The sequence below is a fragment of the Balaenoptera acutorostrata genome, chromosome 20 (assembly GCF_949987535.1).
Source record: "Balaenoptera acutorostrata chromosome 20, mBalAcu1.1, whole genome shotgun sequence".
Taxonomy (NCBI): domain Eukaryota; kingdom Metazoa; phylum Chordata; class Mammalia; order Artiodactyla; family Balaenopteridae; genus Balaenoptera; species Balaenoptera acutorostrata.
The window spans coordinates 54237244-54256313 of record NC_080083.1 but is presented as its reverse complement, the minus strand read 5'-3'; the positions used below and the strand labels follow the sequence as shown (position 1 = coordinate 54256313).

General features: G+C 48.5%; 1 protein-coding gene across 1 annotated transcript in view; it reads right to left on the bottom strand.

Annotated features, from left to right (window-relative positions):
• The window catches only part of CYTH1 (cytohesin 1), an 81550-nt gene extending 68192 nt beyond the window's left edge, over positions 1-13358 (bottom strand). The window contains exon 1 of the mRNA XM_057536181.1: positions 13228-13358. Within this exon, the coding sequence (XP_057392164.1) occupies positions 13228-13249 (22 nt within the window). The 5' untranslated portion in view covers positions 13250-13358. The remainder of the gene's footprint in view (positions 1-13227) is intronic.
• Between the last annotated feature and the right edge of the window lie 5712 nt (positions 13359-19070).

The following is a 19070-nucleotide window of genomic DNA, read 5'->3' as shown; positions in this document are numbered from 1 at the left end:
TTCCTCTACACGGATGCCCATCGAGTGACGTGAGGAAAAAAGGCAGATGACTGGGAAAATAATCACCGAACAATGTCATGTCAATATATTCCTCTAGAATAATGGACTCCTTTTTCCTATCAAGCTCCATTGTTCAGGGATGTTTCCATTACCTGAAACCAAAAAAAAAATTCTCTTTGCTACCAAAGTAAGTACAAAAACATTCCTAAGGACCGGCAGCAACAACACAGCCTTCTGACTGGAGACCTTCTCTGTTCTGGCAATTTGATGACAAATAGGGCTGCTGAGGAGCAGAACAGGATATACAGGTCAGAGTTTGTTGCTGCTCTGCATGTGTGCTGAATGAGGAATGCTCTTCTAGGACAAGAAATGCTTAACAAAACTAGAAAAAGTCTACACAATACTGTAGTCCTTCCTATTCACGTGGAACATCTCCTCAAGAAGAAAGAGGTCCCTCCTCATGAGAAACAGCCTAGGAACAAAAGCGCTAGGGTGATGTGGTCTGCAGAACACGGCCCCCAGAGATGTCCTGACCCTAGTCCCTGGACCATGTGGATCTGGTAAATTCCACGGCAAAGGGGAATTAAGGTTGCAGATGGAATTAACGTTGCTAATCAGCTGACCTAGAGATGGAGAGATTATCCTGGATTACCTGGGTGGGCACAACGTGATCACAAGGGGGCTTAAAAGTGGAAGTGGGGCAAAGTCAGCACCAGAGTGATGAGATACGAGAAAGACTTGATCAGTCATTGGTGCTTTTGAGGATGTAATGAGAGAAATAAAACAAAACAAAACAGATGTAATAGGGCCACGAGCCAAGGGATGCAGGTGGCTTCTAAAGGGTGGAAAAGGCAAGGACATGGAGGCTCCCCTAGAGCTTCCAGAAGGAACAGAGCTGACACCTTGATTTTAGCCCTGAGACCCATTCCAGACTTGTGATCCACCCCCCAGAACAATAAAATAAATTTGCGTTGTTTTTTTTAATAGATTTTTCTTTTTTTTTAAGTATTTATTTATTTATTTATGGCTGTGTTGGGTCTTCGTTTCTGTGCGAGGGCTTTCTCTAGTTGCGGCAAGCGGGGGCCACTCTTCATCGCGGTGCGCGGGCCTCTCACTATCGCGGCCTCTCCAGTTGCAGAGCACAGGCTCCAGACACGCAGGCTCAGTAATTGTGGCTCACGGGCCCAGCTGCTCCGCGGCACGTGGGATCCTCCCAGACCAGGGCTCGAACCCGTGTCCCCTGCACTGGCAGGCAGGTTCTCAACCACTGCGCCACCAGGGAAGCCCTGTGTTGTTTTAAGCCACTAAATTCATGATAATTTGTTACAATAGCCATAAGAAACTAATACAGTGAAGCCACTTCTTTTGTCTCTCTACGGTGCTGAGGGCATGTCCAGAAAAGATCCAAGTCAAAGCAGCATCCTATCAACATGCCCAGTTGCTTTCCTGATTTTTTTTAATCCCGAAAATTTTTAATCCTTGTCAAGATACATACATTTGTCTAATACCTTAACACTTCCTAAAATAAAGGGGACTCACACCAGTAGGTTACGTGAGCCCTCCTGAAGAATTTCCTCATCTCACTCGTCTTTCAAGAACAGAATAATCATATGTTTTGTCCAAATATCCCTTTTTAAAGATTTGTACTGAAATCTCTGAATGCATAGAAAGCGTCACCATAACCCTTGCAGCAAGCCAGTAGTGTGGAACTTCCTAACTGGTTATTACCACAACCAGCTGCAGCAAGAACCAAGCCCCCAAATAAACCACAAAACACAGAAGAATGAAAAAGGACAGAGCACGTGTGAGATAAGAGGGCTAAATTCTTATTTCAACAACAACTTGCAAATTTACAGGAGCAATTTTAATGACCTTAGTTTCCACATCAAAACCAGATGGGCGAGAGAGAGTGTGGACTCAACAATTCCCTCAACAAACTCTGAGAGCCTACGGTGTACGGGGCCCAGTCTTAGGCACCTGGGTTGTGTCTGGTAACAGAAGATGAAGATTCCTGTCTCCGTGGAGCTTGCATTTCAGCTGGAGAAGACCAGCCACGTGTAATAAACATAATCGGTAGCAGGCGATGAGTGCCTGGGGAAGGGGGTGGGAGTCAAGCAGAGTTGGGGGGCAGAGGCGTGCAGTGCAGGCTGCTTAATTAACTGTGCACAGGTCTGGGTAAGCCTCCCTGGGAGGAAGGGAACCTAAACCAAGGCCGGTAAGTGAGGGGACTGATCACGAGGACGTCCGGGTGGGAAGCATCCCGGCAGGCAGTGGGCCGAGTGGAGAGAGCAGAGGTGTGGAGGTCTGCAAGGGCCTCCCTGGAGACCATGGCCCAGAAGGTGTGCCTCCGGAGCTAGACCACAAAGGCTAGGGCAGAATCCCTGTTTCTCTGAGAATATGTAAACCCACAAAATAATCTTTCAATTCCAACCCTGCAATCTTTTCAGAAATTCATTTCCTCCATGCTTTGTCTGGACACTGGGGGAAATCACTGGAAGTGTTTGTCAAAGTTACTGAATCAGTTGAAGAAGTCACCCTTGCCCACCACCGGTAAAAGTCACCATGAAGGAGGAGAGAAACTCCAGGGAGGAAGCGTGCCTGACGCGGCCACTAAGGTGACCACGAAGTCTGGGACTCTGAGACGACAGCCCAGGGTGCTCAGGAGCTGCTCCAACCCCACTTTATCATTGGGTGTCATCCTGACACAAGAGTGATGGTCCAGGGGAGGTGAGACTTACGAGGCGAAACGCAAGAGGCGTGAGAATGAGGACGCTGGGGTCCTGGGCTGCCTGGGTGTCCTGAACCACAGCCCTCTTGCAGGCGCTCCCGCAGCTGGGCTAGGAGCCGTCAAATGACCAAAGGCTGGTTTCAAAAACTCCTGCAAACACCGTCATAAATCAGCATGCTCACTTGGGAATCTAGGCCCCAAAGTCTTTTTGAGCCTGCAAAGCTGAAGTCCTGCTCCAGAATCCTTGGAGACCCCTCTAGGGGACTGTCGTACGGACGAGGCCCTGACAGGAGGCACAAACTACAGAGTTGGAGCAGCGGTGGCGGAGTGGGGGGTGATGCTGGAAGGTACCATCATTCCCCTGAAGAAATACTGTGCCACCACCACAGTCTCCTGTTTCACTGTTGGGTTTCCTCTCTCAACAGGCTCTTATTTTTATTTTTTTGAATTTTATTTATTTTTTTATACAGCAGGTTCTTATTAGTTACCTATTTTACACATATTAGTGTATATACGTCAATGCCGATCTCCCAATTCATCCCACCACCACCAGCTCCCCCCCCGCCCCCGCCACTGTCCCTCCTTGGTGTCCATACATTTGTTCTCTACACAACAGGCTCTTCTACTTCGTCCGAAGGGGTGAAAGGTGAGGAGCCACACCGGAAGGCGCCTGGAACTGGCTGAGGGGCCAGCTTCGGGACAGATCTGCAGGAGGCAGGACTCCCGTGTTAACCTTCACCTGGTTACCTGGGCTTCGCATATAAACTCTGGCTGCCCAACCACAGGACGTGTCTGGCTCCAGGGGACCCTCAAAGGCCAGGAGCGTGACTCCTGTCGCCACACCAGCCCCCATTTACCAGAGGCCCCAGGAGAAGCCAACACAACCCAACAGACTAGGAGAAAGAAACAGGCTTTACTGTATGATCTGCCTAAACCGTCAAATCTCAACCCTAAAATTAACAATGGGCTCTTTCAATATACATCTGTTTAATAACCTGCAACATAGGTTTTAACCAAAAAAGTAACCAAAGTGTATCAAGACATGGAACTCATGGAATTGGAACTCCTAATTCCAGGAGAAAAACAGAAAGTTTAGAAAGTTTATAAAAAGTATACAAGGTATGTATACCTTTTACATGTATAAGCATGTAAAAGTGAAGAGAGGGGTGTGAAATAATAGGAAATAGGAATGAGCAGACTATTTGCAGCAACGTGGATGGACCCAGAGATGATCATACTAAGTGAAGTCACAGACAGAGAAAGACAAATATCACATGATATCACTTATATGTAGAACCTAAAAAAATAATACAAATGAGCTTATTTACAGAACAGAAATAGACTCGCAGAAAACAAACGTATGGTTACCAAAGGGGAAAGTGGGAGCAGGGATAAATTAGGAGTTTATGATTAACAGATACACACTACTATAAATAAAATAGATAAACAACAGGGACCTACTGTACAGCACAGGGAACTATATTCAATATCTTATAATAACCTATAATGGAAAAGAAGCTGAAAAAGAATATATATATTTGTATAAATGAATCACTTTGCTGTATACTGAAACTAACACAACACTGTAAATCAACTCTACTAAAATTCAAAAAAAAAGAACAAGTAGGCCGGCAGCAGAAGTGGTGAGCACACAGGCTCTGCAGTCTGAGAAATCTGGTTCCAGCGCCAACTCTGCCACTCATCAGCCAGGTCACCTTTTATAAATAAATCTCTTTTTTATTTTTTATTTTTTTATTTATTTTTTTTTTTAAATTCTTTTTTTTTTTTTTAAGGATTTTTTTCTTATTTATTTATTTATTTATTTATTTATTTATTTATTTTTTGGCTGTGTTGGGTCTTTGGTTCGTGCGAGGGCTTTCTCCAGTTGCGGCAAGCGGGGGCCACTCTTCATCGCGGTGCGGGGACCGCTCTTCATCGCGGTGCGCGGGCCCTTCTCTATCGCGGCCCCTCCCGTCGCGGGGCACAGGCTCCAGACGCGCAGGCTCAGCAATTGTGGCTCACGGGCCCAGCTGCTCCGTGGCATGTGGGATCTTCCCAGACCAGGGCTCGAACCCGTGTCCCCTCCATTAGCAGGCAGATTCTCAACCACTGCGCCACCAGGGAAGCCCATAAATAAATCTCTTAACCTCTCTATCTTGTCACCTATTAAGAGGGCGTGGCCACTGTTCCTCCCACCCAGGATTACTGTGAGGACTAAATAAGACCGTACAAAAGATGTTCAGCAGTGAACTTAGTGCACAGCAAGCAGTTAACTGCTGCTGCAAAAATAGTTATAGTGGTAACACATGCTCTGCTATGCTCCCACCTTATTTCATCCCAAAGTTACGTGGTTTACTCAAAAGTATACCTCACCCAGAACACACTGAAAACTAGAACCCTCCAGGCTCCCACAGCATTTGTTTATATCTTCATCAGAGCATCTGTCATATATTCTTCATTGAAATCTTTCAATTCACCAACCCCCCTACACTGTGAGCTTCTTGAAAACAGGGCCCGTATTTTAAAATTCTTCATAGCCTCGGCATCAAGCAAATGCCCCAACACAAAGAAGATAATGAAAATGGGATGAATAGATGGATAGATGATGGATAGCTGGAAAATAATTTAGAAGGCAAGAAAGACAAAGGAATCAAGTATTTTTTCAAGCCTGAGTAATTGGAGTGATAAGTAAATGGGGATAAAAGTTAAAAAAAAAAGGGGGGGGGAAGTCTGGAGAGGAGAGTAGAAGGGAGAGAGGCAGAAGGTCGCCTTCCGATGCTGAATTTGAGACGATAGAATACCCAGGGGGAAACATCAAGCAGGCAGCTGAAAATGCAAGAATACAGCTAAAAATCAAAACACTCTCTTAATTTCAATCATTAGGGCTGTTGGAAAAAGTATTTCAGGGAAGCAGAGATCATAAGAGAAACTTAAGCTAAAAAGGTTGCAAACACATGCAGTCCGGCAGCTGCTATGTGTAAAAGCCTCAACAGACAAAATGAAATACGAGCCCCATCCTACATGGGGTTCACAGCACATGGTCTATGAAAACCTTAATCCAAGACTGGTTCAGAGTAGTTTTCAAAAAAGAGTCTATCCACAGTCTTAAGTGTCCCCAAATTTAAAACAAAAGCCTCTCCATTCTGCATTGCGTTCTAGCTGCTGCCCCCTCTCTGTTCATTTCATCTAGTTTCTTAAAAGAGTTCTATATATACATATATAGAACTGCACAGTCTCCTTTTCAGGCCGCTTTCTCTGCCCAGCCCTTCAACGGTGGCACGCCCAAGATGACGTCCCTGGACCTCTTCTCAGTCAGCACGTCACATCACCCCTTCCCTGCTTCCACTCCCACTCGTGTGTTGGTAATCGCCTGAGTTCCAGTTCCGAATCCAGCTGCCTAAATGGACCTCCCCCCGTGGAGGGCCCGTACGAACCTCACAACCCCACTCGGTGTGTCCTCACCTGAGCTCCTGCGCTCAACTGTGCACACTCAGTCTAGACGCTCTCTAAGTGGTCGGTCTCCCCGAGACTCATCCTATTTCCTTATTGTCCTTCGAAGCTCTGTCCCTCCCAAACTCCGGCAACCAAATCCTATCAATTTCAGGTCCTTACCTAGTCTCGTGCTTGTTCCCCCCTTCCTCCTACCCCTACTGCCTTAACTCAGGCCCCATCCTCTACCCCGCCCGGATGCCTGCAACAGCTCCCAAAGGGGCTCCACGCCACCCAGCTGCACCACACCAGACGGGGGAATCTTTCCAAAATGCAAAATCATCACCTCGAAACAGCCCAGCCCAACCCCTCATGGCTCCTCGTGGCACAGAGAAGAAAGTCCTGGGTCCCATCGAGGAGCCCTCAGGACCCTCCCCGCCCTCCCCCCGGGCACACAGAACCACCTGCAGCTCCCCACAGGAGCCGGTTACTCCATTCGCCTGGCCTCTGCTCAATCTCTCTGCCTGAAATGTATTTCTTTGCCATATCCACCTAGTTAGCACCAACTCATGTTTCAAAATCCAGCCCAAGTGCCAGCTCTTCCGTGAACTGTCCTATGCCCAATCCGGTCCCACCCCGACCCCAGGTAGAACTGCTCTCCTCTGTGTGCCTGAGTTTTCCTGTACACCTGTCACATCCACTCTAATACTCTCCTTCACAGCCTTCTTCCACGTCTGTCTCCTCCTTCTCGGCTCGAAGCATCTGTGACGGCAGGGGCTGCGTGGTGTGGTCACTAGTGCTTGTTGACTGAATAAGCCTTTATAAACTGCTCACAGAAACCAAGCCTGTTTCAGGACTACTGAAGGGGAAAGTTTTTTAATAGCATTAAACCAATTCCATCATTCATACCCAACTTTAATAATTACAATATAGGCTGCAGGGGCTTCACTGGTGGCGCAGTGGTTAAGAATCCGCCTGCCAATGCAGGGGACACGGGTTCGAGCCCTGGTCCGGGAAGATCCCACGTGCTTCAGAGCAACTAAGCCCATGTGCCACAAGTACTGAGCCTGCACTCAGAGTCCACGTGCCACAACTACTGAAGCTCGCGCACCTAGAGCCTGTGCTCCGCAACAAGAGAAGCCACCACAATGAGAAGCCCGCGCACCACAACGAAGAGTAGCCCCCGCAACTGGAGAAAGCCTGCGTGCAGCAACAAAGACCCAATGCAGCCAAAAATAAATAAATTAAATAAAATAATTTTTAAAAACCACACAATATAGACTGCAACAATGCCAGATAAAGGCATGCTTTTGAAATAGAAACGTCCTTTTTTTTTTGGGCCGGGCCACGCCACACGGCTTGTGGGATCTTAGTTTCCCAACCAGGGATGGAACCCAGGCCCCCAGCAGTGACAGTGCAGAGTCCTAACTACTGGACTGCCAGGGAATTCCCATAGAAATCTTCTTGAAGACTCAAAAAAAAAAAAAAAAGTGGAAGACACAGAAAGCACTGGGCTAAGGAAGGTGACATCCTGACCCTTGCTAAAGGAGCCAGGCCTCACAGGAAGCAGCTCACAACCATCTCACCACCACAAAAGCAGAAAGACACAGCATTGCACCATCTTGCATAATGAAGAATAACAAAAATCCCCTACACAGCCTTCACCCTATATTACATTTTTTTAGTCCATGGGAAGAGAGAAGGAAAACAACACTACCAGCAGTTTCAAAGAATGTGGGATTCACTTCTTGAAAATTTCTAAATAATTTTCCACCTCCTCCAGACCTCTATTATTGCAACTGAAACTGAGCGACAATAATTAGCCAATCGAGAGGCAGTGTGGCAATGGAGCAGATGGACAGGTTCGGGCAAAGTGCTTTTCTTTCAGAGCCCCCTGTCCACAACTTTTGTCTCGGAGGGTGAGCAGGAAAGGGGTGAAGAGGGCTATAGGAGTGGAGACTCCACCAGCCACACGGCTCTCAGACTCAAGCTTTCCATCCTCTGCCTCATGTCTCTCTCATTCACACACACACACACACACACACACACACACACACACACGTGTCCCCACCCTCCTTCCCCGCCAAGTAACCTCTATGTTTCCTCTCACGTTGGAATAAGAAGGCGCTCTCCTTCTAGTTCTTACTGGAGAACTACCTAATCTTGAAGGCATGAAATACATAAGAAAAAACTCTATTTGGCAAGATGGTTTTTGACTAACACCCAGGACATTCAGAAAGGGGCAGGTATGAACCCTAAGATTCCACAGACTGAACTATTTATCATTGTAACCCAAACCAATAAAAGCCACTTAACTCGCAATTTCTCCCCTAAAGGAAACATTTTGTATTGGGCCAGAAGACAATATATTGGTTGAGAGATCTTCAATCTTTAAGACAAAGACTAAAGAAAGGTAAATAAGCGACTCTACAAATGGTCAAAATCTGACCCAAATCCCAATCAGAACAAATATATGTTTTCCCCATGCTTAAAATATCAGAGTGAGAAAAACGTAAATCAGCTGATTTAACAGAGGCCTTAAAGAAGGAGTTAACCTCAGGTAAATAAATAAAGAAACCATCATCTCACTTGAACAGCCAGGTCATAATACACAAATACGCAAAAGAAATTTTTTTAACCTAGCTAGTAATCAACAGATATAATGAGGTGCTATTTGTAACCATTAAATTAGTTTAAAAAAAAAAAAGCTTTCATATGCTAATCCTCACCGGTGGCACATTTGCAGTGATACTGGAACACATACCCCCATATGGGGCTAAGAACAGGGTAGGATGGTACAGCCCTTTTGGAAAGCAAATTGGCACCAGGCATCAAGAATTCTCAAAATGTTTATATCCTCTGACATGTTAATGTCACCCCTGGAAATCTACCCTAAAGACCACAAAATGTATAATTATGGTAACCTTATGTGCCAGATTTTCTAAGAAAGCCCTGACTTCATGTAATTGTATTCTTTTCAATTAACGCAAATCACTAAGAGTGGAACTACCCTGGAAACAATGAAAGTCATCAATATCATAGAAAAATGAAGAAAACTGGTTTGGCACAGGGTCAATCAGAAAAGTGTTCTAGTTTCTGTTTGGGATGGAGGGTTGAAGACAAAAATTCAAGCTCAATGAATGTTAACTTTTGCCACATGGAACCTGCTTCAATCTGTTATTCCCTCAACAGTTGCTGAGCTGCTTCTATTGGGTACCGGGCCCCAGGCTTGTTCTGGAGGCACAAACACGAAACAGCAAATCTCTCTAGACGCCACGGGTTCCCACGCACCATCCTGCGGCAGCGCGCATGCGTGTCACTGCCCACGCCTCACTTTAATCTTCTGAGAACGGCAGGTGTGCCTGGTTAAGATCAACTTCTCCACTCTCTCAAGAGAGGCTTATTTCTTAAAGACCTCTTCTCCCTCGTGCTGCAGGATAGGGATCAGCCTGAAGCTAATAAAAGCCGAGAGGAGTTAAGATCTGTGTTTGAGAAGTAAAAGCCTTGAACGGCACGCTGAGTTCAACGATCTTAAGAACCCATGCTCAGAAATTTGATTATTTTGTCAGAGTCATCACCACTAACATTTCCGATGTTACTACTAGATGGACCCTGCCCATCTCTACCTCGCGACCTGTCCTAAGAGAGAGGCAGGCAAACACACAGGCAACCTCTGGAGCAGCAATTCCCGGAGTCAGAGCCGTCTGAGAACCGGATTCAAGCTAAAGACTCTCCAAAAATGCACATTCACAAAAACTCTCACATACAATCTCAGAGGGGCCTGAAAGCCCATTAAGGGGCAGGTTGCAGGCTAAAAATTTCTGCTCAAGTTCAGAGGTCACAAAGAGGAACAGAGTCACTGAGTCTTTTCTTGGGCAGGGAGCCCTACGAAGGCAAAAATACCTCTTCCTTTTGCAAATGAGAATTGTGACATCCAGGAAGTACAGTCATCTAATAAGAAGGTAAAATGACCGGAAAAAAAAACCTCCCAATTATTTCACAGTGTTTAGAAAGAAGCTGCCGGGGGATAAAGACCAGAGAGCCACAAGCATTATGAACATCTTTCTTAAAGTGTCAATTAAGCATTTAGAAAATCACTAATTCCACACTTTTCCAAAAAAAAAATAAGCTTTAAAATGACTTTTGTTTATTGTTCCCACCCCCCACCCCACATAGGTCTTCAGAGTACAGTTTATCATACCACATGTGCAGTCTGAACCACGCTGCACTGGTCTAGTGAGTTAAGACCCTCCAAATAAACAATTCAGGATCACAGGGAGTATACAGGAGAAAGGGCTGACGAACTCAGTGGTGTGGTCTCTGGGTCCGTACAGGGCACCAAAGAGTATGCAGTCAAGAAAGGCCTTCTGGTGAGTTTTCGAAATTCTCTTTCATTGAACAGAGAAACTCTAAGACTAATTCTCTTTCTTTAGCTTATTATAAATGAGCTATGTTTCAAAGGTTTTTTATACCAAGGTGGTAGCTTGGAAATCATAACCCATTTCCCCAAAGATACAACGTTAAAAACAGTTCTAGTGTCCCAGGCTGACTCATGAACCACCAGTGGTGGTTCTGAGGGAACCCCTGGACCTGGCATTCTATGTGCTTTATGAGTCCGTAGCACGCACTTCCTTTTGAAATGTGGAATCTGAACAGTTGTCTTATCTTTTGAGGTAAATTCTCTGTAAAACCTAGGAAAGAAATGGACAGTTCTGGAGACTAAGGCAAACCTTAAAGAACTGGGAGCCTTATTCTTCGTATGATCATCTTGAGCTATTAGGTACTTTTTGTGTGGTAAACCCTATGGGTAGGGAATCTTCTTTAAGTCAACATTTCTGGTTCCTCCAAAATACAAAGATCATGATTTTTTAAAATTGCATAAAGAGAAAGAAAGGAAGAACTTCTTCCTCATCTTTATGTGTGGTCAGCAGAATAACGGACCCCAGAGATGTCCCTGTCCCAATCCCAGAACCTGGGAACGTGTTACCCCTACATGGCAAAAGGGGGATTACCATTGCAGAATTAAGGTTGCTGATCCTCATCCATATCCAGGTGGGTCCAATGGAATCACAGGGTCCTAACTAGAAGAGGCAGAGGTCAGAGAGAAATGAGAAGATGCTACCTGCTGGCTTTGAAGATGGAAGGTGGCCTCCAGCCAAGGAATGTGGGCAGCCTTTAGAAGCTGGAAAAGGTAAGGAAACGGATGTTCCCTTAGGACCTCCAGAAAGAAACAAAGACCCGTAAACACCTTGATTTTAGCTCAGTGAGAGCAAATCTGGACTTCTGACCTCCAGAACTAGAAGATAATAAATGTATGTTCTTTTGAGCCACCAAGCTTGTGCTAACCTGTCACAGCCACCACAGGAAACAAATACACCCTGCTTCCATACACCCCGTCCAAGCACAAATTCACGCCACTGGTGGCAAAGCAGTCATTGTGTTAAAAGCAACCAGACCAACAGCTTCCTGCCTCGCCCGGTGGGTAAGAACACCAGAAGAGGGCACAAGAAAGCCTGGCAGAACACTGGGATCTGCGAGAGATTAAACAGCAAGAGAAGGCACAGCAGCAGGCAAAGCTGGAGAAGACTTCTCCTGGGTGGGCAGAAAGACAGAAGCCTGCAAGAGCCAAAAAATCCTTCGGGACCAGCCAGGAGGTGATTTTTTTTCAATCACAGAAGAAAAGCACACACTACTTTTACTTGGAAGGTTAACAAGGGGACATCTGATGGGTAGCCATCCCTCACATGCTCTGGACTTCAGGCCACGAGTGGTGGCCCTTCCCCTGTCTGCCACTCAGGGTTGTGGGTCATTAACCCACCTTTTCTGCGGTCAGTGGTTCCTCAATGACTTACTCGTAAATAAACAGAAAACCATAACAACATGCTTCACCCGTCTCATTTTAACATACTCCATGACAAAGCTTGCTCCCTCAGAACTTAAGAAACAAACACCACCTATGTCAATTAGTCCATAAAGCAGGATTCGGTTCCCTTTAGCCACACAAGTATTTTTAACTGTGCTCTCTGTACTCAGCTACCAAACCACGAAAGTTCACCACTTGTTCTATCTGCCATTCTTTCATCTCTCAGGAATAAAACGTTAAATTAACTAAAGCATTTCACAGAACCGTCTAAAACTCCGGCGATCTGAAGCTATTTGAGGGAGGAATGCCCTTCCGATGGCCGACAGTTCCCAGCATAAGATTAGCTGGTGGAGGATTTGGAAACTGGTAGTTTTGTCAAGTTTTCCCTGTCTGTGTGATGTGATGACTATGCCGCGTCTCTGTGCACAGATGAGAAAGCAAACTTGCGTTTCTCCGCGCCCCTCGGGCTTCACCCGCAGGCGTTTTGGACCAGCAGCCCGTTCACACGGAACGGCGGGCAGCGATCGTCAACCCGGGCCTTGGAGTGGCCACTGGCCGACGTCCTGGTCCCGATGGCACCCCCTGGTCGCAGCCTGTCCACTTCGGGTTCGCTGCCTGTGTTTTCTCATTTTCGTTTCTGAACAAAGACATGGACCCGGGCACACAACTTGCCAACACCGAAGGGGCCGGAAACTACGGAGAATGCCCGGGGGGAACTTGAGCGTTCGCGGGGGCCCGCGGCGGGGCTGTGGGGCGACCGGGCCTGCGCCGGACAGAGGCCCGCGACCCCCGCCCGAGACCCTGGTCCCGAGTTCGCGGCCCCGAGACCCTCTCCTCGAGAAACCCGCCCGAGACCCCGGCCTCGAGACCCTCGCGCCGGAGACCCCCGCCCCGGAGACCCAGGCCCTGAGACCCCAGTCCTACGAGCCCGGCCCCAGAGACCCGAGCCCGGCGACCCCCGGCGCCGACCCCGGAGACCTGGGCACTCCGACGCCGACCCCTCAGCGCCCCTCAGCCTTCAGCCTCCGGGCCCCGGGTGACCCCTGCCCTGCGGAGGTCCCCGCCCGGCCCGGCCGCCCTAGGCTCGCGTCCGGCACCACCGTCCCCGGGAAACGCAAGCCGCCAGAGGCGCGGCAGGGCGCCGGGCCGGAGAAGGGAGGAAGCGAGGGAGAGGGCGTCCGCCGGCCGGGCCGCGGGCCGTACTGACCGTAGCTGTCGTCCTCGTCCATGGTGCCGGCGCCGGGCTCCGCGCCGGGCTCGCCGCTCGCCCCTGGACCCGTAGCTCCTGGCCCTGCTCGCCCAGCGCGTCTCGGAGCCCCGCCCCCGGCCCCGCGCCCGCCACCCGCCCCTTGCCTCCCGCGGGGCGCCCCGCCCGCCGCCTGCGCGCCCCGCCCGCCGCCTGCGCGCGCGCACACACACACCCCAGCACGCGGCCGCCTCCCGGCCCGCGCCTGCGCACGCGCGCCCGGCCAGGCCCGCGGCCCCGCCCTCGCCGCCCGCGCGCCCACCCTTCAGGCTGCGTCCTGTAGCCTGCCCACGCCTGCGTACGCGCTCCCGCCCAGGCCCCGCCCCTCCGACTGGCCCCTCGACCCGAGGCCCCGCCTCATACCACGCCCCAGCCCGAGGTCCCGCCCCGGCCGCCTCAGGGGGCGCAGCGGGTTTCGGATTTCTCAAGGGCGGCACAGGCCCGGGTTACACAGCGCGGAGCCTGGCGGCCCACAAAGGCCCAAGGTCGTGTCCGGCCACTGAAGGGCAGGGGGGGGTCCTCGCTGACGTCAACCTCGCAGGTCCGGCCCTCCCCAGACTGCCAGAGACGGCCGGTCCTCGGTCAGAGACCAGAGCATTTGAATTCATTATTTCTGAGGTCTGAACCTTAGCACCGTGAATGTCATGAGCTCACTGCCTTTATACTTCCTTTTATTTGTCCTCTGAATTTACCCAGATCAAATTTCAAAGAGAGGCACCTCATCTCCCAGCATTTCAGGATTTTGGTGACCTTGATTCCTGGGCCTCTTACATGTTTTATTTGCCTGCCCTGGGCGGACCAATCCCCTCCCACTGGTAAACTGAGCTGCCCTTCGGGGAACGTGAGCAGTAGCTCTTCAACCGGAGGTGGGCACCTCCCCAATTTTTAATTTAGAAAAATCAAGGAAAATGCCACTTTTTCCAGCCACTTCTGGATGCGTATGCTTTCTTGGTTTGGTGCTACCCATAAAAATTATAAGTGCCTCAGTTGGAAGGAATCTCTGGATCACACATCACACAGGGATGGTCCGAGACCCTCCTGGGGGGTCATAACCCTGGACATCTAGCCAACGTGCTGTACCCAGGGGCTGCTGGAGGAGAGCTCAGCCCAAGGACCTGGCAATGTCCCTGGCAATGTCTCCATCAGGGGGAGTTGTGACCCTTCTCAGCAGCCTGTTTCCTTAAGGGTGAGCCCTAAAATATGCCTCCCAAGAGACAACAAAGAAAAGTAATTTCCCCTCATGGAAAAGGGATAAATGAATGATGAAACTCTAGGCTTTCTTTCCAGATCTGCTTCCTATTAGCCTTGTGACCTGGGCAAACAGCTCAATGCCCTGGACCTGTTTCCCACCCACACAATGGAGACTCTGCCTGTAAAATCCAGGCTTCTACCCAATATTGATCTCTGAAGTGACAGATCTGTCGTTGTCTTCCTCTTGACTTCTGCACATGGATGGATGGATGGATGGATTTCAACATATCACCCTAAGGGATCCTAATCTTTACATTCCATCAGGGTGCAGCTCTGGCCCACCCTTCTGGTGGCTAAGAAAATTGTACATTCACAAACAAACATCCCTCTTACTCCGCTGAGCTGTCTGACCCAGCCTTTGGTGGAGAAGCTTGATGCCTCCGGAAAGTCTAAGAAGATGGTCTCCATTTCCTTCGGCAGGTGTTTCTTTCGAATAGTTCCAGAAATTAGACACTTCCCTTGTATAGATTGTTATCTTACTCCTAAAAGGTTGATTCTGGTGGACCTAGCAGTTTAATCTTCACTGATTTCACCTAACTCTTGCTCAAAGACCAAAACTTGGGAAGAAAAGCAATTGAGGCCACAGATTAATTCTCACTATGATCTGAACTCCCAAACCCAGTACCTTTGGATGGGAAGGAATACGGGTGTGAATGCTAATCACTTCAATTAGCCTGGTACTTAACTGTTTACAAATTCCCTTAATTTACATTGTTTCGTTACAACAGTGTTTTCCAATGGCAAGTCCTGACTCTGAATGGATGAAAAACCAACCACCATTGGATGAAGAGAAGATAGAATAAGATAGAATCAGTGTCCATCACATACCGTAAGGATAATGTTTGTTTTGGTTGTAGATGAATGCACTGGGTAGGGACGTAAAATGTACTTGACTGCAGGTCACTGTCAAAGACCCTCTGTTAGTTCACATTCCTGGCTCGGGGGCTTCGTTGAACTGTTATCTCCATACCGCAGATTTGGAAACTGAGGCCCACAGAGGTTACAGTGTAGAATGGGAGCCACCAGGTCAGCTTCACTTGCTACTTGTGTCCTCAGCCCCTGGAGCATAGCGAGACCTCAAAGGGAGAGCCAGAGGCAGGGAGCAGAGGAGCTGAGAGGGCACTGGCCGTGGGTCTGGAATCTGCTGGTCTGCTGCTTCCCCCCAGACCTCTTCCCCCACGTCAAGAACTTTGAAAATGGGTCAGGGACTTCCCTGGCGGTCCAGTGGTTAAGACTTCGCCTTCCAATGCAGGGGGTGCGGGTTTGATCCCTGGTCGGGGAGCTAAGATCCCACATGCCTTGTGGCCAAAAAACCAAAACATAAAACAGAAGCAGTATTGTAACAAATTCAATAAAGACTCTTAAAAAATTGTCCACATCAAAAAAAAAAAAAAATTGAAAAGGAAAAGAAAATGGGTTGGGGCTCCCTGCCGGCCTCTCACTGTGGTCTGTTGCTTTTAGTGGTTGATCCGCCTGACAACTTTTTTTTTTTAAGTTAGTGCCTCCCTTCTGTCATCCTTGCCTTACATAATCATTTCAAAAATTAGAATGACGAAGGAAGGTTTTTGAGCAGAGGTAACCCAAAATATATTTTTTTCCTGTGCTTATACTGTGATGTTTAAAACTTTTTCAGAAACAGTATTCAAAAAGGGACAGGTTACTGGGTCCTGTCCCTTTCACACAAGGGAGCACCCACAGGCTTTTAAAAGATTGAGGCTGATTTCCGCATTTACCGACGTGAGACGATTCCCAAGCTGTATGAAGTGGAAAAAGCAAGGACAGAACAGGGGTATATAGTATATTTCCATTTCTAACAAAAATACATCGACCTGTGATGTACATTTACATTGTACGTTCAGCCATTTGACAAATATTTGTCGGGGGCAGGGCGCAGTGCTGTGCCGTTGGCTGTTCAAGATGCTGAGGACACAGCAGCGAAGGGAGAAGCTGGGAAGCCATGCCCTCCCGGGACTCCCAAACCAGTGGGCAAGCGTGGACTGTGGCTAACAGGGCACACAGGAGACTGGGGGCCTCCCTGCCTCTGGGAGGAGAGCCAGCTGCCAGGGAAACAGGAGTGGGAGACTCTTCATTAAATACCCTTCAATACTCAAAGGGGTTGAATTGTGAACCCAAAAACCTAACCTCCAGTACCTGTGAATTGTGATCTTATTTGGAAATAAGGTCTTTGCAGATGTAATCAGGTTAAGATGAGATCATTAGGCTGGCCCAAATCCAATAACTGGTGTCCTTCTAAGAAGAGGGGATTAGGACACAGAGACACATAGAGAAGGCCATGTGAAGATGGAGGCAGACACTGCAGAGGCCAAGCAATGCCTGGGTCACCAGAAGCTGGAAGAGGCAAAGAAGGATTCTTCAGAGAGAGTGCAGCCCTGCCAGTACCTTGATTTCAGACCTCCGGCCTCCAGACTGTGAGAGAACAAATTTCTGTTGTTTTAAGCCCCCCAGCCCGTGGGACTTTGTTACAGCAGCCCTGGGAAATACACAGCTTTTAAATTAAACACAAGATGGCTGTATTACCTATATTATTTTATTTATTTATTTTTTTATTGAAGTATAGTTGATTTACAATGTTGTGTTAGTTTTGGGTGTACAGCAGATTTCAGTTATATATATATATATATGTATATATTCTTTTTCATATTCTTTTCCATTATGGTTTATTATAGGATATTGCATATAGTTCCCTGTGATATACAGTAAGTCCTTGTTGTTTATCTATTTTATATATAGTGGTGTGTATCTGCTAATCCCCAAACTCCTAATTTATCCCTCCCGCAAGCCCTTTCCCCTTTGTTAACCGTAAGTTTGTTTTCTATGTCTGTGAGTCTTTTTCTGTTTTGTAAATAAGTTCATCTGTGTCATATTTTAGATTCCACATATAAGTGATATCATATGATATTATTACCTATTTTAAATCAATGTTTTAAATAAAAATTTTAGAGGGGGCTTAGATATAAGATACCATGGTAAGGGACTTTACTATTACCTTTTTGTTCTTCCTTGTGTCCATATTTCATCCAGTTCCTTTTTCTAAAACAAATGATTCTATTTCCTCGCCTTTCTCTTCTCCCATCAAGATGAGTGAGACAGCAGGGTGCCAAGTGGGCAGTGCAAGCTGGAGGGTCTCGTGAGAAAGGAGAGGACGGTGTCCCCTCCCTGCATGAGCAATGACACCCCTCCATGTGCAAAAGGAACAACTCGCACCACCACCCCGCACGTGCTGAAGGAACACGGTCTGCTGAGGCCAACAGAACCACAGGAAGCACCACGTCCTAAGGCCTCCCCTCCATACAGAATTATAAATGGCTACCCGACGAGCCACTACTCAGAGCTCCGCCAAGGCCAGGGCCAGGGAGGGGGGGACAGTTACCTCAGATAACACCTGCTTCACAGAAGAGGAATGGGCTCAGCTGGGCCTGCCAGCCTCACCCTCCAACTGCTATGTGAACCCTCCATTCTCCCTGAGACCAAGATGAGAGGCTGACGAGGCTGGGCAGCGGCACTTCTGGAAGCCAGCCTCTGAGCCCTCCCCATGCAGGTTTAGACAGGTGTCCTCAGTAACACAAGACAGGGCCTGGGGGCAGCCCCGCCAGCCCCGCCAGCCCCGCCATCCCCGCCAGCCCGCACTCCGGGAGGGAGGTGGTGCTGGGGAAGGAAGGGCGCTTGCAGAGACGCAAACCGAGCCGCTCACACGGGGCCGAGGCTGGGGCATTGTCTTGCTTTGAAAACCCCCAGATTTTATTCTGCTAAAGCTTGCAGTTTCTTCTGTGTGTGAATGGCCCTTGAAATCTGTTTGTAATGGATCTTGATTGTGTCCAGCTGTCACAAACGGTTCCCCTGCCGCCCGGCAGACAGCTGGCCACGTGCCACACCGTCCAGGCTTTCACTTCAAATAGAGGAGCTAATGCTCCAGTTCCCACCAGCCCTGCCAAAATATTTGCACTTGTGCAAAAAACAAAGGTGGGGGGGACGGGAGGTGGGGGGCAGGGGCTCAGAGACAGAAGCGTCGGGAGGACGGCACAAGGAGGCCTCTGGGCCAAGGACATCAGCGGAGGTGAGCTGGCTGCGTTCTGAGGGGAGTCCAAGGGCACGGTCACCAATCACACTCCTGTCGGGCTTACCCCTTCCACCAAGACTTCCTGGGGGCCTGGAATTCGGGACCCACCGAAGGCAACACCCACCGGTCTCTGCCAAGGGGAAGTGTCTAGCCGAGGCCATGTAAGGCAGAAAACAGCAGAGCAGTACACGTAAGAAGGGAGAATAAAGTACATGAACCACGGATCATTTCTATTACTGTAAGAGCAAAAAACCACATCAAGGTGCATTTTAACAGTCCCAACGGTTAGCGCGGGATGATGAAGGCTGACACATCCTTTCAACAACAGAGCTGTGACAGGTGCTGGGAAACCTGAGGACAGGAATGATTTGATTAGGGCTTCTTGTCTTGAAGGACTGTCCTGGGGGCCAGGAAGGCAGACCAGGAAGCAGGTCCACTGGAGGTTGGAGAACTGGTTAGAAGACAATTCGAGTCC